Source organism: Acomys minous (genome assembly GCF_964271855.1).
Source record: "Acomys minous genome assembly, chromosome: 3".
NCBI lineage: Eukaryota > Metazoa > Chordata > Mammalia > Rodentia > Muridae > Acomys > Acomys minous.
Genome location: NC_140485.1, coordinates 30,560,543 through 30,583,736, shown reverse-complemented (window position 1 = coordinate 30,583,736; position 23,194 = coordinate 30,560,543). Strand labels below are relative to the sequence as shown.

The window sequence follows — 23,194 nt, the reverse complement described above, 5'->3', positions numbered from 1 at the left end:
ACACGTATTTATTCTTAACTAGCCTTAGAATTATCGTCACCAGGACTAAGACCTCAAGTGCCCTCAACATAAAGGATATAGATCCTTAAAGCACGAAGGTTGCCTGGTTTTCAGTATAATGGTAAGGGATATCTTGTAAAAATTTCTACATTGAGCAGCCTCTGAGAAATTTTAAAGCCACTGTCACAACAAACGTATCTATAAACTTATCAAAAGGAGACTCATGCCCCAGTCTAGACACTGCAGATTTATCAGCCTCTAAGACTGCTCCTGGCAGAAGACACCCAAACAGGCAATGGATCTCAATCAAATCCAGCCAGTCACATTGTATCTGCCCAGTAGCCAGTCACCATAACTCTAAGCAAACAGCAGGTCTGAAATGCCGGCGTAATTAATTTGATGTTAAAATCATATAGGCCTCTCCCCCGCTTCCCTGCAAGCTATAACTTGATCATTCTGTAACTACCAATTGTACCTTGTTTTCATATCAGTGAGCTGGGAGAATTGAATAGTTTCTCAGATCCAACAACCATACCCATCACCAAGGGGCTGCCGCCAGCCACCAGAGCTATGGCGAGATTCCTCATATTAGCTTGGCCCACAACTCCGCTGTCAGCCAACACTGGGGTTGACCTCCCTACCCTGATGGCAGACCCTCCCTCATGGAGGCGGTCAAGAATGGATGGCAACGGATGCCAGACTGAGTTACAAACATGAAAAGATACGCAGGGACATCTCTGCACCCTGTGAGACTGCACGAAACCAGAAGGTGGTGGTTCCACCGGAGTAGGCGCTCGGCTTAGAGCACCTAAGGCTACCCGGGAAATGAGCGGAGAAAGTGGAGCTGTTGTGCAGTCTGATGGTGGACAGGGAGGGGCTGTTTCAAGGCAGAGAGAGGCGTGATGCAAGTAGCACTCGGGCCATGATGCTCACAGAAGGGCGGGGCACTGTGAAGTGGGTTTTACACATCTGCCCGTCCCAGGGAAGAAAAGAAGAGACTGGACATGAACAATGCACGAGTTCAAAATACTTTGGCTCAGGATACAGATAAGCTTTTCCAAGCACAACTCTACAGACATGTGAGGGTACCACTCTAACACATGAAAACATGCCCAGGAGGGCCCTGCCTCTGCTTGCCATTTGCTCACTGTTAGGGAACATGATCATTTTCCCATCCCCTCACACAGTGGGAAGTAAACTGTACGACCTGCACACAGCTTGTTATAAGTAATGCTCTTAGTGTGTACAGAGGATGCAGGAAGTGTGGGCGGCCTCCTAATTAACTTACTGACTTAGTGTCGTGAGGCAAATAAATGCAAGGAAATGAAAAATCCACTTTCCTTCTTCACGTGCACCTCACTGATGCCTGCAAGTAATTTGTATCTATGAATAATAAAGTAGGAATTTATCAGCCTGGTTTCTATTAAAGCATTTGTTTACTTTTTTTTTGTATGAGTGGTGGTTTTTAAATACAATGGTTTATTAGCTGGTAAGAAAACAAGGATTTTTTTTTATTGTTTGCATATTTCTCTGTCTAAGAGCAAGGGCCCAGACAGAGCAAATAAGGATTATTGTGCTGATCTGTGGCATAACAACAATAATACAATCCAAATAATAAGTTTCCATTCTCACTGAGTCCTGTTCTTTAGAAGTTTTCCTCACTGATCTGGGGAGATGACTCAGTGGTTATAAACATTTATAGCTCTTCCAGAGGACCTGAGTTCAGTTCTCAGCACCCACATAGCAGCTCAAAAAGAACATAATTCCTGTTGCAGGGGATCTAATGACTTCTTCCGACCTACACACACACACACACACACACACACACCACAGACAAAACACACATACACACAAAATAAAATTTTAAATCTTGAAGAAAAAAACAAACAACTTTCAGCATTCATAACAACCAAAAAGTGGAAGCCAAATAATCATCACTTGGTAAAAGAATGACCAAATTGTGGTAGGCCCCACAACGGACTTTTATGTGCTCATAAAAATATTAATGGGATGCTGACACATGCTCTGATATGCTAAGTGGGAAAAGCTAGAAACAAAAGAACCCGGACTGTGTGCACCCACTTATGTGACCTGCCTCATGAAGGGAGACTCACCCATAGAGCTGGGAAGCTGAAGGGGGAGCTGGAGGGGCTGCCCGAGGGACGGCCATGGCACCTGGAGGACGGGAGAGAGGAGCCACCGGCAAGAGGTTTCTTGGGAAGGTTAGAGAAGTTCTGACCCTAGACCGTAGCACAGGACCGATTCAAAGGATGTACTAATGCAAAGAGTGCTTGAATCTTAGAGTGGGTGGTTTTTATACCCTAAGGCTATTTTTTAAAACCTTCAGAAGAAAAGAATCCATGATGTAAAAGTGAACACCTGGCACCTCGCTAACACCAGGGGTGGTGACGTGCACCTCATACACCATTCATCCGAGCTAATAGAGAAGCAGAAGGGGAGGATCGCTTGAGCCCAGGAAGTTGAAGCTATGATAGACAGCACAGAGAGACTCCACCTTAAAAAAAAAAAAAAAGAAGAAGAAGAAGAAGAAGAAAGAAAAAGAAAAGAAAAAGACTTTACAGGAGCAGAGGGGATTTACAGAAGGACACCTGCCATGGCACAAAGGGCCCTATAGAAAATGAAAGCACCAGAGCACCCTCCAGAAGGCAAACTGACACAAGTGCTCACATCATGAAAGATGGCAGTAACTAAAGCATTCAGACCATTTCCAAACACCCAGTAAAGACGATGAGAGAGAAAAGAACCAACAAGGCGGCATGAACCGCAGAACTCATTCCTCCAGAGAAATTCTGGTGTTGTCGGGGCTATCTAACCATTCATTAAATAACTGAATCATTCCCTTTTTCTCTCATAACTACTTTTATCCTGCATCAAAGAGCCCTAATTGCAGAGACATCAATCCGATGAACAAGCCACTTCAGCTTACAGCGCAAACACCATTTCCAACCAGGCTGGTGCAGCAAGCCTGACCCCTCGGTCCTTCCTCAGCACGGTTCATGGATGTTCAACTAATCTTTTTTTTTAAAGACAGTTTCTCTGTATATCCTTGGCTGACCTCAAACTCACAAAGATCCGCCTGCCTCTGCCTCTTGAGTGCTGGAATTAAAGGGGTACGCCACCACTGTCCAACTCAACTCATCCTTTCTAAGACTCTGTTTTGGACACACTTTCTCTTTCTGATGGTCAGTCATAAGCAAACTAAAAAATAAACCTGTATATAGGATATCAACTACTTTTCATTCACTTTATGATGCTCATTTTTCAATACATTAAAAAAAAAACCAAGGGCTGGAGATCTGGTTACATGTTTATTTAAGAGTACTTGCTGATCATTTGGGGGACCCAAGTTTGGATCCCAGAACCCATGTTAGCAGCTCACAAATGCCTGTAACTGCAGCTCTAAGGGATGAAAACCAAATGCCCTTTTCAGATCTACACACATACAGAGACACATGGATACATACGCATATACATGCACACATAAACACATACACACAGAACACAAATGAACAAAAGCTTAAAAACTTCAGTCACCTGTCCAGGGCAATGGCCGGGAAACTGAGGATGGTCACAGAGCAGAAGACCTTGTGTAGGAATTTGACCACCTTGCAGAAGAGCATTGTGTAGATCCACCAGCAGCAGTGAGGGTTGGTGCTCAGGATGATGTCAAAGGGCACACAGACCACACTGGCACAAATCCCGGAGCAGGCCAGGTTTTTAATGAACCTGTTGGTGACAGATTTGAACACGGTTGTGCGGCAAGTTGACCATAACACCATGAAGTTTCCTGGCCAGATATGTAAAAAGAAAATAAATAGATAAAAGTGAATTAAGGATTTAAAATAAAGAGAAAAAAGACAAAAAAAAATAAGGAAGGAAAGAAACACAGGTTAAATCTTTTAACAAGAGTTTGTTTCAAGGATAATATATTGTCTACTTATGTACACTTGTTAAAGCACATACATAACAAATCTCCTACATGAAATTTTAGTGACTTCTTATTTAATTCCAGGCAACTCTGCAATGATAACACAGTCTTACTGACAGCATAAACCATCAGCTAGGTCCTAGGCAGGCTATTTTTGTGTTATTTTTTCTTTTGAGGCAAGATCTCACATAGACCACGGTGGCCATGAGCTTGCTGCATAGCCCAGGATGACCTTGAACTTCTGACCCTTCTGAGTGTATTCCTCACAACCAGTTCAGGCTGTGTTGGTCATCAAACCCAAGGCTTAGTGCATCTACCAGCGGATGGTCCCATCAGGCCAGCTACTCAAGTTTGTCACTTTGGGGACCACTCCAAGAGAAGCACAGTATAAGCCATTTGTGTAGTGTACAACCTCCTAGTACTTCGCAAAAGAAAGCAAGTGAATTTTAATGATATATTTTATTTAACCCAATTAATCCCATATCATTACTGATAAATTGTTGATGACATACTTTCCATGCTTGCTTTAGTGTGCTGTCTTCAAAATCTAGTGCGCATTTTATTCTACACTTCCAGACTATCTTGGTTTAAAGTGGTCACATTTCAAGTGCTTAGAGGCCACACACCGTGGACTCGTTTGCTTTCTGTTGCTGTGATAAACACTATCATCAAAAGCAACTTAGAAGGCGCCTCCCACGTCCACGTGACTGAGCGTCATCGAGGAAAGCGCTATAGCAAGAACCTGGGGTCAGGAACTGAAGCAGAAGCCATGGGAGAAACGCTGCTTGCTGGCTCGCTCTCCAGGGTCAGGTTAAGCTACCTCCCATGTTCTCAGTCCTGCCCACCCAGGGACGGCACTGCCCTCCGTGAGCTGGGCCCTCCTTCATTCATCATCAATCAAGAAAATGCTCCACAGACTGGCCACAGGCCAATCTGATAGAGACATTGTCTCTGTTAAGGGTCCCCTTTTCCACATGACCTTTGTTTGTGTCAAGTTGACCAAAACAAACAAAAAAAACCCAAAACGCCTAAGCAGCACATGTAACTAGTGACCGACACACTGGACAGTGAACTTCTAGATTTTGCAGCAACAATGACCTCACCAATCGTCTCTCTTTGCTGGTTCTCTTCCATGGCTTCCACAGTCTGCATTCACCTGGTTTGTCTCCTACCCTCCCACTTCCATCAGCCTCTGATTGGTCTTTTTCTGGGACTCAGTCTACTACAGTCTCTTCCTAGTTACCCTGCCTGTTCCCTTGGCTCCCCATCAAAATACCAATGACTCCAGATCTGTGGCCCAAAGGAGCCTTTCCCTCTCAACTCCAGACTCCTTTTTCCAACTAAGCCTGATCCGTTCTCCCTTTCTCAATGTGTCAGCTTCCAGGGCCTGTGTATACAACCTGGTGTGTGCCTGTCTAACCTCACACCTTCTCTCCTCAGGTTTGCAGGACATCGGCTCTCTCCTTGAGCTACGCCAAGGTTAACCCTACCCCTGAGTGCCCTTGGGCAGCGTCTCTAGATTTCCTGGAATCTTCTTGTGTTTGGTTCCTTCTCATGTTTAGTCCTTTTAGTTTAGACACTGTCTCCTCCAAAAGGCCTTCTCTGACCATCTCTCTGTCTTAAACACTATGTCCTCCCTCCGTTGTACTCCATTATAATGTCCTAGCGCTCCCTTCCAGTACCTCCCTAGTTACTATTAGTCATTTGTTGCTCTCTTTTTCATCAGGGGAACAAACAACAACAACAACAACAACAACAACAAAACGTGTCACTTTTGTTCAATTACAAGTCCACACATAGCTCCATATCAGAAAAAGTAGGCATCTTATAAATAACTGTTACATAAATGAATTTATAAATATACATGGGCAGACAGCAATCAAGAGTCCCTACAGTAAACCTATCCCTTCTGAGGTATGTATGTCATTATCGGAGTTTCCAAACTAAACTCCCGAGTCAAACTGACATACTGGATCGAGGCCTGTTAGGGACTAAGGACCTGCAACTGCAAAGGCACCTCAGCACAGGGGGCTGGGACTCAACTCTCAGACTCCTAGGCATGGAGCCTGCAGCCTGCAAAGCTGCCTAGAGCCCATCTTCAGGTATGCCACACAGTCTATTCCTTTGTCTAGTGAGAAACTAGGTCCATTCTGTAACTTGGCCATCACGTAAGGAGACCGCTTGCTCTTGTGCTCCTACAGAGGAGGGAGGGGGAGAGGGGCAGCGAGCAGCACAGAAAGCTGCTCAGGAGCCAATCTGACAGCAGAGCCATGCACTGTGGGAAGAACACGGTGCTAAGGAGGGCACAGCGTATCCAGAGCTCCAGACAGGGTCATCCTGAGGAGCTGCCTTGGTCCCTGAATGTGTACAGAACTTACTGCCAAGCTCTCCTCAGACACAATGTTCTATGATGCCTATTATCTTCTAGAGAATAGAGAAAGCCAACTGATGATGTGTCTAGGTACCAGGCCAGCTGCTTCCAGGAATTCTCTACAGTACAGCACTCTGGTGATGGTTACTCAATAAGGAAACATCAACAGTATTTACACACACACACACACACACACACACACACACACACACACACACTCACACACACACTCACATACAGACACACACTCACTCACACACACACACAGAGATACCCCCACTTCTTCAGGATGAGAGTTGCTAACACTGATGCCACCTGTCATCAAGGTGATAATAACGATGCATGGATGCCCGCTGATTTTGAAGTTCTTTCTGGGCCTTTCTTCACTGGTGCACCTTCCTTACCTAGTTTTACAGGCAGGACTTAAAAGTCTGGTCATGATCTGTTAATGGAAAGCCCTTTGGAAGATATTGCCCATGAAGAGACATAGACGTACACATCCCAGTCTCTTCAGTCTTCACTGCTTGGTGTGTGTGTGTGGGGGGGGTGTCTTTATCCTCTGAGGGACTTCTCATCAGTAAACTGCTCCCTTAATGTGAATTAAAACCCTAAGGATTTTCCTAAATAGGTGTGTGTGTGTGTGTGTGTGTGTGTGTGTGTGTGTGTTGGATGGGGGTGCCACAGTACATATGTGGAAGTCAACCACCATTATGAAATCTCTGGCCACCAGACTAAGGTCTCCATAATTCTGCAGCAAGCACCTTGACCAGTTGAGTCAGTTTTGCCCTGGCCCCACAACGTGTGTGTGTGTGTGTGTGTGTGTGTGTGTGTGTGTGTGTGTGTGTGTGCATTTTTTTGAGACAGGGTTTCTCTGTGTAGCCTTGGCTGTCCTGGACTCAATTTGTAGACCAGGCTGGCCTTGAACTCAGAGCAATCCTCCTGCCACTGCCTCCCGAGTGCTGGGATTAAAGGCGCGTGCAACTGTGCCCTGTAAATTTTCTAAAAGCATATATTTAGGATTTTCAGTCCACAGTTTTAACCCTGTCCCACTGGTGTTTAGGTCCCCTTCTGTAGCACAGTGGGGCACTGGTAGCCTCACACATGGCATCACTCTGAGGCTGTCTGAGTCATGTCTGCCGTCAAATCCCAGAGCATCGCAGGCAGCACATGCACCAGAGCCTCCTGAATGTTCCCGAATGGTTCTTCCCAACCAGGGAAGCATTTCCACTAAGTCCACAGCAGGAGGCCACCACATTCCTGCCGCTGCGGGGGGGGGGGGGGGGGGGGGGCCCTAGGGCAAGCTCGTAGGCGGGGCCTACGGAGGACTATGCATCACTGAGACCAGCTTCCTGGATGAGGAAGCCCTGGCAATGAGAGGGAAGCTGGCAAGAGCATCTGCTGCTTAACTGATGAGCCATCTCTCCAGCAGCCCCCAGCCCATAGTTCTTAAGCCTACATGACCTTTGGGGTCACCTGGAAACTTTAAAACCTGTCGAGTCCTCACATCTGACCCTACCACATCAACATGTTGGAAAGCCTAGGGATCTTTAATTTCATGTGCCCAGCAGGACATTGCACAGAGTAACCACAACCAACCACTCCTAGCTTTTCACCAAACCCAGCACCCCAGGAGCACCACACTCAAGAGTCCTTACATGGAAAGAGGAGCACCGCCCTCTCCTCCGACGTTACAGGCAAAGGCAGAAATCTCTGGGAACTCTAAGAACAGCACCCACCAAGCCTGGAGGAAATCCTTCTCCTTCATGATGAATGAGAGAGGAGCTTGGCTCCTCTGCCGAGCTCCAGCCACAGGGGCAGCTCTTCCTTTGGAAGCAGCAACACCAGAGCGATATAACCTTTCACCAAGTTTAAAAAAAAAACTTTTTAAAAAACCAACTCTCTCTGATATTTTTGTCTCTCCCACTAGCCGAGCAGGAAATAGATAAAGATTATAATTAGCTTTATTAGTTATTCCCTATTACCCCCATCTCACGGCCTGGCCGTAAGTATATTGGAACTATCCACTTCATTTTAGAAAGAAGAGAGAGGAAGTTGGGACAGGGGCAGTTGCTCACAAAAAGCTATCCAGGGAAGGAGACGGCAGGCAGAACAGAAGAGAGCGCTGCTAGAGGCTTGCTTCCCAGGTGGCTGTGGTGGCTGTGGTGGCTGGTGCAGCCTGGGAGCCCCAGTGCCTGCTCTAGTTACTTCTAGCCTGGAACTTCAGGTTTCTCATATTTCCCAGTGAAATGTCTTTCTAAATGATCGCGAAGCTGACATATAACTAATGTTTAAAATGCAGACAACGTACGAGAATATGATGGACTAGGGCTGAAGAGCCGGCTCAGCTGCTAAGGATGCTCGCTGCTGGTCCAGACACGGGATCCTAGAACCCATGCCAGCAACTCACAACTCCCTGTAACTCCGGCTCCAGGGGCTCCAACACCCTTGTCTGGCCTGCCTCTATGGGTACCTGCACACAGGCGTCGTGCACATGCTCACAAGCACATTTTTTTAAGCTGCGAAAGAAAAAGTAGGAATCAACCACGCAGTGATTAACAATTTGAAACTTTAGGAATGCTTTTCGCAGATACAGACCTGTGTCTATGCCAGTAGGACCAAACCACCCACACTGCACAAGATCTTGTCATCATATGGCCTATATTTCTGTAACAATAAATAAAAGCAGATCTACATCATCATCTTAACAGCTAGATAAGACAACAGCATTTTTCTGGTTATATCCCAGATATATATATATCTGGTTATTCTGGTTATCTATCGCATATTAATGGATTTCTTTAAGCTGTTTCTAATACTCCAATATACAAAGGTGAATGCTTTTTGATGGGAAATTTGATGAGGTAAGCAAACTTTCTCTCTGTGTGTTTTAAACATTCCTTATGTATTTATTTGTTAATTATTATAGTAGTACTTTTTCACAGCATTGAGGGTTGAATTTAGGTCCTTTAAGTGCTCTACCAAACTACGGTTCCGATGCTTTTTAGATTCTCTCTCCCTCCTTCTCTCTCTCTCCCCACGCCCACCGTGTGTGTGTGTGTGTGTGTGTGTGTGTGTGTGTGTGTGTGTGCGCGCGCACACACACACGCACAAGTCAATGTTGGATGTCTTCCTTGATAACTCACTAATTCAGACAGATTGACTGAGACTGATGAGCTCCAGGAATGGCCCCTCCCCTGCCCTTCCTCCTAACACTGTCCTGTGGGAATGTACCACCAGGCCTGGCTTTCTGCATGGGTGCTCGGGATCAGAACTCACATCCTCGGGCTGTGACTGAGAAGTCACTTTTGTTTTGAGACAGGGTCTATGTTGCCTTGAGCCTGGCTCTGGGGCCCAGAGGACCTTTGCATTCGTGGTCTTCCTGCCTCAGCCGGCCAAGCAGCTTGATTAAAAGCCGATTTCAGGCCTGGCTTCAGCTCTTTTTTATTTTGCACTGCCACCTCCTATTCATCCTTTTCTTTTGGACCACTTACATTAGGTCTCATTTACGTCTTCAGCAACTACCCTCTTTTATAAGTGTGTACTATGCCTCAGCTCTGCTTCCATTTTATTAAATCTCAGTTCATCAGAGGTAATCACGCCCAACGTTGAAAAGTGTATCTGAGCACTGTCAGGAAGCCTGTTCCACATTCCCACATGGTTCTGTTTCTGTGGCTTCCTTCCTGCCTACAATCCTATCGTCTCTATGTACTTGTAGTTCCTCTCAGATTATTCTGCTGCTCCTGGTTCTGGAAGCCTTAGCTTTCTCATTTGTTGGGCCTACTGGTCCTCCTTATGGTTTGTTCAAATGGTCTTTTTTTAAAAAAGGATTTTATTTATTTTTATTTTATTAATATATTTTATAAATATATTAAATAGCAAAATAAAAATATAAATTATGTATAAGTATATAAACAATAAATATATAATGTTATGTTTATTTTATTTTGTTTATGTATATTTTCTCTGCATTTAATTTATATTTCTGCAACATATATATAACGTATCAGTGGAGGCCAGAAGACAGCATTGAACCCCTTGGAGCTGGAGTTCAAACAATTGTAAGTCACCTGAAGTGAATGCTGGAAACTAAACTCAGGTCCTTTGGGAAAGCAGAAAGCCATTTCAAGAGCTCCTGGGCAGAGAGGGGCAGGGAGACAAAAATGTCATCTAGCCAAGGGTATATTATAAATAATAAAACAATTATAAGGATATCTAATTATTCTGTTTAAAAAGAAACTTTTAAAAATACCTTTATGCACCCCAATGGTAATACTACACACCTTTAAACCCAGCACTCGAGAGGCAGAGGCAGGTGGATCTCTGTGAGTCTGAGGCCAGCCTGGCCTACAAAGCAAATTCCAGGGCAGGCAAGGCTACACAGTAAAACTCTTGTCTCAAAAAAAAAAAAAAAACAAACAACAAATCAAAACAAAACCCACCATTATCCATTAGCTTTGCACAGGTAGCAGGAAGTCCTCTGTTTTCTCACAAGATGAGCAATCAAGAATTTTAATAAAAATGAGGGAAATGTAGTCTTTTCATAACCCCATCACTAGAAAGTCAAAACACCACCAAGGACACTGCTCCATTTTCTTTTCTTTAGGTATGATTCTATGAGGGTTCTTTATAACACTGATATTTTCTTCTTCAGGTTGCTTATTTGCTTAACAATAAATGCATAAATAATCCAACACATACTGCCAGAAGACGGAAAAAGAATGGGGCTCAGCATGACCCATTTTAAAGTGTAGAGATGTAGCCGGGCGTGGTGGCACACGCCTTTAATCCCAGCACTGGAGAGGCAGAGGCAGGCGGATCTTTGTGAGTTCGAGGCCAGCCTGGTCTACACAGAGAAACCCTGTCTTGAAAAACAATAAATAAATAAAGTGCAGAGATGCAAAGGTAAGTTGACTGGTCTTGCTGAAAACATTCAATCAATCCCCATCACCACTGGTGAAAAATAAATAAATAAATAACCCAACTTTTCAATATTGCATAATATCTTTTATTAAGAGATGTTACCTGGCTGCCCCTTTGCTTATTACCCAATGTTGCAGTGTTCTAGCGAAATGAAATAATCCTAAAACCTGTCTTGGTCCTTTCTACTGCTGCAACAAAAGCACTGAGGCAAGATAGCTAGTTAGGAAAGAAAGAGGGCATGAGAAAGGAGCACGCCCCCACCCACCCCCACCCCCCTCACCCCTCCACCCCTGCATACCACCACTCTGCTAGTTATGATTTCCACCTGCCACTGCCTGACGGCAGGAATTTCAGCATGGTTAGCCAGAACTCCTGCACATGCGCTGTGCTGCCTGTTCTGAGAACCATCACAAATGAGGCCGTTATAAACTCTGGAACTGAGTCTTAAGTCCAACCTCTTCAGAAGAAGGATCTTATTTGCCCAACGCTTTTGTCTTTAATGGTCCTGCCTTCTTCACTTGCAAGCTTGCACAAGGTACCAAAAATAAGGTCTCTGTGTCAGGACAGACATCCGTGGCTGAGTATAGCAGCACAGTCTCTCCCTACTGCCTCCCAAGGGCATTTCAAAGGCCCCAAATCACACAAGCAGCTACTTCTGAGCCACTTGAGTGCACCTCTCTCCTAATGCTCACGCTCCACTCTGTGCAAGAGCATCTTGTCTTTCGGTTTAATCAATAAACTCATGATGTTTGCCTCTCTCTCTGAGTGGTCCTCCTGAAATTCTTCTTTCTTCGTGATGAAGAGCAAGTGCACTGGTGTGCCTAAGGAGGAGACCCTTGAGGCTCTAAGCTCAATCTAGTAATCTCATGGCAGAAGGAAAGAGCTGATTCCTGAAAGTTATCCTCCAAGTTCCACATATCAACTATGGCATTTGTACATTCTCTCTCTCTCTCTCTCTCTCTCTCTCTCTCTCTCTCTCTCTCTCTCTAAGCAAAACCATGTTTCTTTCTTATTGTGAAGTATAGACATGCAGGATCAAGACATACATCAGCTGGTTGTCCAGCCAGGGCTGCCTCGTCCTCAAAATGGCTGTATCCTCTGGAGGTGATGGGTGTGGTGGTGGCAAGTGGGAGGGCAAGTGAGCCTATCACTGTGTGAGCCTCTTTTATAAGAGCCACGATCCCAGTCAGGTGGGAGCAGCCCTCATGGTCTAACCTACTTTTGAAGCCCCTCGTCCAATACCATCACATCAGCTACACCTTAAACACTAACATTTTAAAGGAGACCCGTGGAAACCAGCACAAAATTAAGATTCAAATGCATACTTTCCTTTGAACTCTTTACATGTATGGCTTAACCCAAATCCTCAAAGGAAACTTTCTTTCATCAGGAACGGAGACTGAACAAAAAAGGGACAGTTGAGGAAAAGACAAAACAGGAGGGAAATACTTCCTTGCCACAGAGAAGAGAATGGCCCTTAAATTCTGAATGCCAGACTGAGCTGAGTGACCCTCGGGGCAATGCAGAGGAGCCGGGGCCTCGAACCCAGAGGCTGAGCTTTTCAAGGTACACATCACCCAAGGAAGGCTTAGAGATTCCACTTCACTCTGGTCTTTTTGTTGTTGTTGTTGTTTGTTTGTTTGTTTGTTTTTTGTTTTGGTTTTTTGAGACAGGGTTTCTCTGTGTAGCCTTGACTATCCTGGACTCACTCTGTAGACCAGGCTGGCCTGGAACTCACAGCAATCCGTCTGCCTCTGCCTCCCGAGTGCTGGGATTAAAGGCGGGCGCCACCACGCCCGGCCCACTCTGGTCTTTTAAAGAAATCTTTCCCTCCTTAATGCAGATAATCTCCCAGCTACCCAGATGGCCGCCACTGGCGAGGTGATCAGTGGGCCTTGTGCTGTTGGTGTTGGTAGAATTGTGATGAGCAGCAAGGACATGGGGGAGGACGAGCTCATAGTCAGACAGGTAGGCCCGGTGGCTTCCAACACAATTCATTTTATTCCCCTCACTCAAAATGTGGACCCTTTCCTCACTAACGAAGTGTCAATTTGCTATAACCTGTGATTAAACTGTCTAATATCTGCCCTACACTGCCTAAGCCCATTGCTATCATCATGAGAAAATTATGTTATTTCAGCTACAATTAATTTGATTCAGGTGCTCTTCCACTTAAGAAAGATTCAGGGAGTTCAAATTAAGCAAGAATTGAATTAGCAGGAGAGAGCTGCACGGAGAGTATATTAAAATTCATGGTGGATTTTAAGTCATCACTTTGAATGAAAGGCAGCTTTCCAATTTAGTCTTGGATAGCTTCTTGGAGCACTCCTTCTCAATGAATAATTCAGGTAAAGTATCAACGAGATTCACTGCTGTAATTCTTAAGAATAAAAAGGGGACTCTAGTAATGGCTTTGTCTGCTCATCTCCCATCAGGCCATACAAAGAGCTTCAGGTAAGACCACAACAAGCACAGAGGTTCTAGCAGCAATGGTGTCCAAATGGAAAGGCAAACTGTATGCCATCAAGATGGCAGTAGCCACAGTCCTGACTTTCTCAGCCAAAGGCCCTCAAATGGTCCCTCGAGTCTCCCAATATACAAATTAGCATAGTAAGAAAAAAGTCAAAACTATAAACTAGTCTAAACTAAAAAATGTTCATGGTTCACTAATACCTTATTCTCTGGTCTCTCATACTGGCTGCAGCCTCCCTGGAAAGCATGTTATTCCTTGAAAAGCTATGGTGGGAACCCCAGAGTCACCTGCCCTGTCTAACCATGATGGTAGCAAGAGCCTTTAATGACCTTGTGTTCCATTTTCCTTTCATAGGCGCTGTAAATTAAACAGTCTATCTGCACCAGAAATTATGTTAAGGGTTACTTGACAACTTAACAGCATTGAGAAGTGCAGAGGCCTTTATGAGTTGATTGTTTCCTTAAGAAGAAGAAGAAATGCAAGCCAGGCATGGTGGTGCATGCCTTTAATGCCAGCACTCTGGAGGCAGAGGCAGGCGAAACTCTATGAGTTTGAGGCCAGCCTAGTCTACAAAGTGAGTTCAGCCAAGGCTACCCAGAGAAGCCCTTTCTCGAAAAACCAAAAGAAGAAGAAGAAGGAGGAGGAGGAGGAGGAGGAGGAGGAGGAGGAGGAGGAGGAGGAGAAGAAGAAGAAGAAGGTATAAACTGAGCCTGATGCCTCACCTCTCCCTCACACCTGCTTCCCTTCCACTCTTTACCCTGAACTGACGCCTCATGAAAGCCTTGCCAGAAGCTGAACAGATGTCAGTGTTGTGCTCCCAGATGTCCAACCATTACAGCTGTGCACCAAATAAACCTTCCAATAGCTACAGAAACTATATTAAAGCAATGGGTGTGGGGAGAATGCTTCTAGTAAGAAGGAACCAAGTAGGCTGGCTTTCTCCATGATCAGGCATGCAAAGAGGCAAGCTGACTGCAGAGAGCTGAACTAGCTCATGATCCTAGGTATCTACCACACAGGCCATCTCAGAAAGAGCTCTTTGAAGAGACAAGTGTTCCTTCAGAGAACCATGCCCAGTCACACACCAATAAAATCCAAGCCTGAGGACCAGAGTTGGGAATCCCAGAAGCCAGTAAGAAGCGGGGACATGGGCTTGCACATCCCTGAAAACCCAGAACAGAGGACTGGGGGAGAACAAAAAATGTCAGATTCAGGGAGAGACCCTGCCTTAAAGGAATAAAGCAGAGAGTGAAAAAGGAGGACACCCAACAGCCTCTGCTGGCCCCCACATGCAGGGTGCACACATACATGCACATATCCACACTCACCTACATACATACATACACTCGCTCACACCCACCAGATAAATAAATAAACATCAAAAGCCTTACATTATAATTCCATTCACCTTCATTACTCCAAGCACTTTTGTTTGGTTGGGTGATTTTTTTTTGGGTTTTGTTTTTGGTTTTTTTTGTTTTGTTTTTTTTTTGTTTTGTTTTGTTTTTGGCTTTTTGAGACAGGTTCTCTCTACAAAGCCATGGCTGTCCTGGAATTCACTCTGTAGACCAGGTTGGCCTTGAACTCACAGAGATCCACCTCCGCCTCCTGAGTGCTGGGATTAAAGCATCCCACCCAGCCTTTGAGCCAAGCACATTTTTACAATTAAGAGTTGCCTAATAAAAACCTAAATAAATAAAACTTGAAGTTTCCTGTGACTTTATCAGACTCATCAGCTTGTTTTCTCTGTATTCTTGGCTTTGTAAGGACACTCACTGATGGCAGTGGCCTCCAGACAATCAGCTCAGTGTTTACTACCTCCCACTGTCAACACACTGTTAGAGCTGGCTGGAGAGATACGTTCAACAATGACACACAGCGTTATACTGTAATTAGTGCACACGCGATGCTCCCACACTGCACTCTCACTCCCTTTCTTCCAGTAACTATAATTACGCAGTCGGAAAGGAAAAAAAAATCATGCTGGAACTATTTCCAAGGGCCTCGAGGGTAAGATAATTAGAGGGCTAAGAAAAGCAAGCAAGCACGCTCCGCTTCAGTCCCCTGGGTCCCACGCCGCTGGGGAGTTAGAAGGGCGAGGTTTGGAATGGGAGCGTTGCCCCCTGTGATCTGGACCAATCTGACAGTGACATTAATTAAAAGTTCAAATTCCATTACTTTTTCCTGGCTGAGTCTGGGAGGGGAGGCTGGAAGAACAGGAAAGATGGAAGGTTGAGGAGCCAGGAAATGCTAACAGCTTTGAGGCCATTCTCCCATGGCTAGGAAGGTCGCCTCCCCCTAGCACACCTTCTCCGTGCCCTTCAGCACTTTCTCCTGTACCCGCAGGGAGGAGACGGATGGTCCCAGAATGAGTTGCTGAGAGAACCAGAGCAACAGATGGGATTGAGAGCTGGAGGGGGTCAGATCGAGGACAGGGCCAGATGGTCAGGGCATGGAAGGCTCTGGAAGGGAGTGACAGATCCGAAGTTGAGAGAGATGTCAAGGCTAGAACGCAAGCATCCCTGAAGGGATAGCTTACAGCACACAGCCCCATGAGGACACTCAAACTAGGAACCTGGAATAACTGCTCAGAACACTAGGAGTCAAAGCTTCTCTGGAAGGAGAGAAGTATAAAGCAAGTGACAGGGTGGCCTGGCACACTGCTAATGTACACAGAGCCTGATAAGTAAGGCACCTGGCAAGTATGTGCCTGTAACAAAGGGACGTTCGGTGGAAAGAAACAACACTATTTAAAAAGCAAGGCATGGCATTGAGATGGCTCAGTAGAAACGGGGCTTGCTGTAAAAGCTGGGCAGCCCGAGCTCAATCCCAGAACCCACATCAAGGTGAAAGGACAGAACTGACTCCATGAGGTTGCCCTTTGACCTCCAGAAGCTCTCTGTGGAACAAGTGCTCCGACCCACGCCATGTGTCCGTTCATACACACTACTCATAGAGTGATTTGTCATGCAATTTTCCTACAGGTTCAAAATAAAGCCAGCAAGCACACGCAAACAAACAAAGGGCAAGCTAATTTCTTAAGGCAACTACTAGCACCTTTCTTTCTCTTTTTTTCCTCTTCTGTTTTTCCCTCCAGTTGTAACAGATGCTGCTGCACGAGGGCTAAGGGACAGAAAGAAAAGGAGGGCGAAGCACTGAGAACAAACCAATCAGGAGAAACATTTCTGTTCTACCCGGCTCCTCATGCTGAGCGGCATTGTGGACGAGCACTTCCCATGAGCTATTTAAGGCAACTCGGGCTTTCTGTGCCTGAATCCTCCTTGCTGAAAACTGAACAAAAGGTTCCCTTTCTTTGTATCATTTTCTAAGAATCCAAGAATCATGATGATGGTGGCCATAGAGATGCAGATAAACACAGGAGAGCTTACCTAACATTTTAGCATTTCGTGAATAATTGGCTTCCAGCTCCCACATTTTCCTTCCCATATTCGTTGATTTGAATATTATAGTTATTTGTCATGTAATTTTCCTACAATTTTAAAATAAACCCAGCACGAAACATTATTAGCCTGTTTAAGGCAGAAATGAGAAAATATGACCTCTTATTTTTCCCATTACAAAACAAAAGGCAGAGAGAAATATTTTCTATCCTAGGAGAGAGTGATTTCCTACCTGAAGGGTTCATGAAAGCCTGGCTATCATGGAACAATCAGTGTCACCAAGTATATGGATAAAGCAAATAAGATCAAATTCAGGAGCTCTTCCCTCCCACTAAGCTACACTTCCCATTCACCTACCATTGACATGACTCTTATAAAGGCTCAAATATGCAGATAGCATGACTAAGGAGAGAGCATGGGCTCATTCTTTTCAGCTATCCAAGTAAGGAAATGAAAGCCACCATATGTGCAATGACTAGTGACATGCTACAACATATAAAGTCACTATTTCTCCCCATAAAGAGCTTTCTGACGTTCCTTCACATGAGCCAGTGGCGTGTCGCACCAGAGAGGTTTGCTGCATGGGTATGGACAGAGGTGATCCAGATGAGCCATCTGTATCTCCCTTGTTTCCAGAGGCAACTAGACAAGCCTTAGAGAGAGGAGAGGGGTGTTTGCCAATGGTCAAGCTGACTGGGAAGAAAAGCACCCTAAGGCCACAGGATGGTCATCTGCCTTTACAATAGCCAACGGCAGGAAAATCAGAGCACTTCCAAGAGTCCAGATGACAAAAGCAAGTTTTATTTGTTGGCATGTTTGATGCTATTGCTTTGGTTTTGGTGGCTTAGGTCTTGCTCTACTCTACACTGTTGTTTTACTATGTAGACCAGGCTGATCCCTAACTCACACAGATATACCTATCTCTTCTCTTCCTCCTCCTCTTCCTCCTCCTCCCTTCACTCCTCTTTTCTCTCTCCCTCCTCCCTATCCCCTTCCTCTCCAAGGAGTCAGATGTGTCGTGACGTGGCCCTGCTGGGAAAGACTATTTTGGGCTCCCCTGATGACCAAGTCTGTGGTTTTTAAAATATAAGTAGATCAGACATGAATAGCTGCTGGGGAATTTGGCACTATTTACTGGAACAAAAAGACAAGACCTCATCAGGCTGCATCTGACAAGGCCGCTCCAATATGGAACGGAAACGATGTTACGGGGTTGGGCGCCCTGATGGTGTGTTTGAGATATTGATTTCCAGTGAGTTCCAGGTCAATATATTAAATCGCCAATCAGTTTATGGCCAAGCAACCTACCAATCCCTGTCTACAGTTTCCTTTGTTAACCAAGAGAACCATAAAGATCAATGGAAATACTTCCTCAACAAAGCTTGGCACCGCCGTCTGCTCCCAACACCATTGTGTGGAAGCCTGTAAGCACTGGCTTCCTTTTATTTTAGTTTATTTTTATTTTTTTCAGGATCCAGTGAGTAGTTGAGTAGAGTGGAAAGAAGTTTATGTGAATGAGGACACTCCATTATACAATCCCCAGAAACTCGTCTGTGCTGAAGCTACATTGCCTTAAGATAAATGATTTGTTTTTATTCCTGGGAACACCTTTTCCAAGTTGCAGCCTGTCTAGATTGTTGCCCTTAACAGTGCTAATGTTCACTTTCTACATGCCTCACATGTGTTCTTCCATGTAAGGAACATTCCAAAATAATAGTAAACATGTGCCTCAGAACTAACTCAACGTGAACCCAGCCTGCTCGGTTGCTTACCTCTGGGGTTTCGTATACCACAGCCCTTTGGAGGGAAGTGAAGCCTTTTGGTTACTAGGTTGGTTTTGTAGTGAAAGTTTTCAGTTGACATTGGTAATATAGTTTTAAGTATCTAAGATAGCTTCCTAATTCCTTCAATTTCATGTGTACTGGTGTTTTTCATGCATGTATGTGCCCACAGAGGTCAGAAGGGGACTTCTGATCCCCTGGAACTGGAGTTACAGACCATTGTAAGCTGCCATATGGGTGCTGGGAATTGAACCAAGGTCCTCTGGAAGAGTAGCTAATGCTCTTAGCCATGGAGCCATCTCACCAGCCCTCTAGGATAGCTTTTGAGCTCAGTTCAGTTTAGGTTTACATAACTACTCTGACACATATGTGAATTGCATACACACACACACACACACACACACACACACACACACACACACACGCAGTCTTTTCCCATATTAAGTTTTCTCATGACATATTTCCTTATAAAATGAGCTAACCAACTAGAGATATGGAAAATGTTCTCAGGGTTAGTTAACGAGGTAGTAAAAATAAAAGGTTCAATGGGAGTCATAAATGTATAAATCCAGGGTTGTAGAGGAGACCTGAGTTTGACCCTCCAAGTCCACATACAGAAGCCAGGCCCAGTGATGCCCACTTGTAATACAAGCACTGAGAAAGAGTCAGGCAGATCCATGGGGCTCACTGGCCAGCAGGCCAGGACTACTTGGCAAGTCAAGGCCAGTGAGAGACCATCCTCTTAGTCTCTAACCTGAACTGACTTCAAAAAGCTATCCCAGGGGGCTGGAAAGATGGCTCAATGCTTAAGAGCACTAGCTGCTCTTCCATTCCCAGCATCTATTCTGAAGCTCACAGCTGTCTGTAAGTCCAGTTCCAGAGAGTTATATCAAAAACTAAGCTGATGGCTCCTGAGAATGACATGTGAGGTTGTCCTCTAGCTTAGACACACACACACACACACACACACACACACACAGAGAGAGAGAGAGAGAGAGAGAGAGAGAGAGAGAGAGAGAGAGAGAGAGAGAGAGGGAACAATCCAAGAGCAAAGATAAGACTGAGACATGTGATCAACTGGGTAAACTTTGGCTTCCTATCTCCTAACCTTGGAGCCTATTTTTAGGGTTTGAGTCTCAGTCAACAAGTAGACGTGCCAAGTGGCCAAGACTGTCAGCTGTGTTCCAAGAATGAGAGTTCAAGGTCTTTTTATTTCATTCATACGTGTCTCCATTATATGTCTCAACTTATTCAAGAACCTATGGGGGTAAAATGTCAGTGATAAGCCTAACTTAGTGACAAGGGCACAAGAGCAAAGTTGAAAACCACGTCACTACTGTCTCCTTGTGACACCCTTAACTAGGTCTTCCATATAAACTTTGACCCAAAGACCCCTGTATACTACCTGCCTCCGCCAACTGAATAATCTCCCCTCTTGAGTTTTTCACCATCAACTGTGGAATCTGTGAAGTTAAAAATATTGACATTTGTGATTTGTTCTTCTACGTGGCCTTGGGCAAGCGGATAACATGTTCCTGTGACATGACTCATTCATTGTTTTAAATAGAAAATAGAGAACAGATCTTTACAATAAAATACAAAAAAAAAAAAAAAAAAAAAAAAAAACCCAAAACCAAACTCATTCACTTTATGTCTTAAATTCTGAAGAGGAAGTTTTTAGTTAAACTTTAAAATCTTTGCAATGTTTAAACATTTTAAAGTTAACTAGACCTCTTTTGTTTCTTTGCTGCAACCAAAATTAATGTTTCATATCACTTAATTTTAAAACTAGTAATTTATTCTTGACAAAAACCACACACACTATTTCTAATATACTATTGAAATCTAGCAGAAGGGTGTGGAGCTAACATTTAAACCGTATCTTTATGTAGTAATGGTCAAAACTTACATATTAAATTCTACTTACAGTGAGCTTATTTCTATTTTGAATTTTGTAAAATTATAGCTTTTTCAGCAACCATAAAAATGTCCAAACACTGCCCTTTCCGTTATGAGCAACCTCAAAGGCTGCACATAATTAACAAAAACAATTGAAACACTGAGAAGGCCTTTCTCCATACTCTCTATAACAGGTTTGTTTTGTTTTGTTCTTAAGACATGGTTTCTATGTGTAGCCCTGGATGTTCTGGAATTAGCTCTGTAGATCAGGCTAGCCTTGGACTCAGAGATCCTCCTGCCTCTGTCTCCAGAGGGCTGGGATTAAAAGTCTGCCACCATACCCAGCTAACTTTTTTTTTCAAGACAGGGTTTCTCTGTGTGTACTCCTGGCTGTCCTGGACTCACTTTGTAGACCAGGCTGGCTTTGAACTCACGTCAATCTGCCTGCCTCTACCTCCTGAGTGCTGGGATTAAAAGCATGCACCACCACACCAGCTTGTATAACTTTTAAATAGTTAGAACTATTCTTATATAGACAAGGCTGTAATTATGACATCTACTTTTGTAACCTGAAAAATGAACTAACATTTGCATTATAACAATTAATTATTAATAGATTAATAAGTAATTTAAAGATAATCAATGATACACACACACACACACACACACACACACACACACACACACGTCCCTGTGTGGGCCTCTCTCACAACACACAGGGCCAACAAGCATAAATAGGACATGGCAGAAGTGCCAACGACACTCCCAAGGCTAGGTCTCAGAAGACAAACATGCTGCTCTCCTCCCTTTTGAGTCACTTGCCCTGAGGAAAGCCAGCTGTAGTCTCCAAGGAAACCCAAGGAATCTGGTGAAGAGGTCCACACAGTGAGGAAACAAAGCCATGTGGAAGAGCCTGAGGGGGCCTCCCATGCCTGCTTGAGGCTTCCTGTGCCTGCATCTCTGGTCAGCATCTGGACTATGATTTTATGAGAGACCAGGAGCACCTGGCCAAACTGCAACCAAATCCCTGACCTTCCGCAGTGGTGAGAGATGACACGCGTTGGCTGCTTTAAGTTGCTATGTAGTGAGGTCCACTCCTTCAACCACTAGTGCAGACTCTGCCTTGTTTCCCTCACCCATAGAAGGAGGGTGATAGCTTGAAGGCCTTGAAGGGCCATTGTATTTAATGAAACGATATATTAAAAAGTGCCAGGCTCCTCCTCACTCACAGTGAGTGCTAAATAACTGTTGTGTCAGGTGACTTTCGGTGATCATGATCTAACGGTGAATTAGTGGGGCTGGGCCCCGGAAGTCATGAACCATATCACAGCGTTTGCTGTATGACCACACAGTCATTGTTTCTTCAGAGAATTACGCTGAATCACATTCTTCCTCTATGAAGGATGAAAACAAAATTCCTTGATATTTTTTCTCCCACATATAGCCCTGACAACTCTTGAGAGTGAATCTCCAACTCTCTAAGGGCTGTACATGAGCGCTAAAACCCCCCAAACAATTTAGAGTCCTTGACACAAGTTTACGGGCTTGATTTCTTCTCACCCAGGCCAATAAGTGAAACCAGGAAATGTAGTTACCTCGCTGGCAAAAGGTGATCTGTCCTGCCAAAAGGCTATCTGAAACAGCACAAAGCCATCACCAAGGTGCATAAATCAGCTGCAGCTACGGGGTGGCAGTTAGCCCTGTGAGGTCAGTGACGCTGGTGCCATGACAGTGAGGCTGGTGATGTGACAGTGAAGGCCTGTGAGACGGTAGTGAGGCATATTCAGTAGCAATTAAGGTCTAAGTGAGGGCTGTGACAAGGCAGGGATGCCTCTAGGGTAGCACTGTTGACCTGCAAGGTGGCACTGAAGCCTGTGAGGTGAAAATGAATCTTGCGAGATGGCAGTGTGCCATGTTGGGTGGCAGCGTGGTGTGACCTGTTAAGTGAGGGCCTAAGAGGTGACGGTGATGCCTTTGAGATATTATTGTGGGCTGTGAGGTGACAGTAAGGGCCTCTGATGGACCTGTGAGGTGAAAGTAAGGGCCTGTAAGGTAACAGGGAGACACATGAAGTGGCACTGTGGCCTGTGTGGTGACAGTGAGGCCTGTGAAGTAGCCTTTTGTCTCTGAGATGACAGCGAGGGCCTATGAGGTGACAGTGGTACCTCTGTGATATGAGTAATTATTAGTTCACCATGAGGACTGAGGTGGCATTGAGGGCCTGCAGTATAACACAGAGGAGTTGTAAAATGACAGAGTGGCCGATGAGATGACAGAATCTATGCAGTGGCAAGGAAGTACTGGGAAGTGGCAATAAGGAGATGTCATGTAAGTCCTATGATGTGGCAGTGCAAATAAGGTCCTGTGATGTGGAGGTGAAACTGGTGATGTGACATGAGG

At 44.8% G+C, this 23,194-nt stretch overlaps 1 protein-coding gene across 5 annotated transcripts in view; it reads right to left on the bottom strand.

The window, feature by feature from the left end:
- GPR176 (G protein-coupled receptor 176) overlaps window positions 1-23,194 on the bottom strand; it is a 112,978-nt gene that overhangs the window by 3,591 nt on the left and 86,193 nt on the right. For 4 of the 5 annotated variants that reach the window (XM_084775581.1, XM_084775582.1, XM_084775584.1 and 1 more), the window contains one exon: window positions 3,556-3,808. In XM_084775581.1, the coding sequence (XP_084631707.1) occupies window positions 3,556-3,808 (253 nt within the window). Of the gene's footprint in view, window positions 1-3,555; window positions 3,809-20,300; window positions 20,355-23,194 lie in introns of those variants that run through there. The other variant, XM_084775583.1, reaches the window with a different exon arrangement.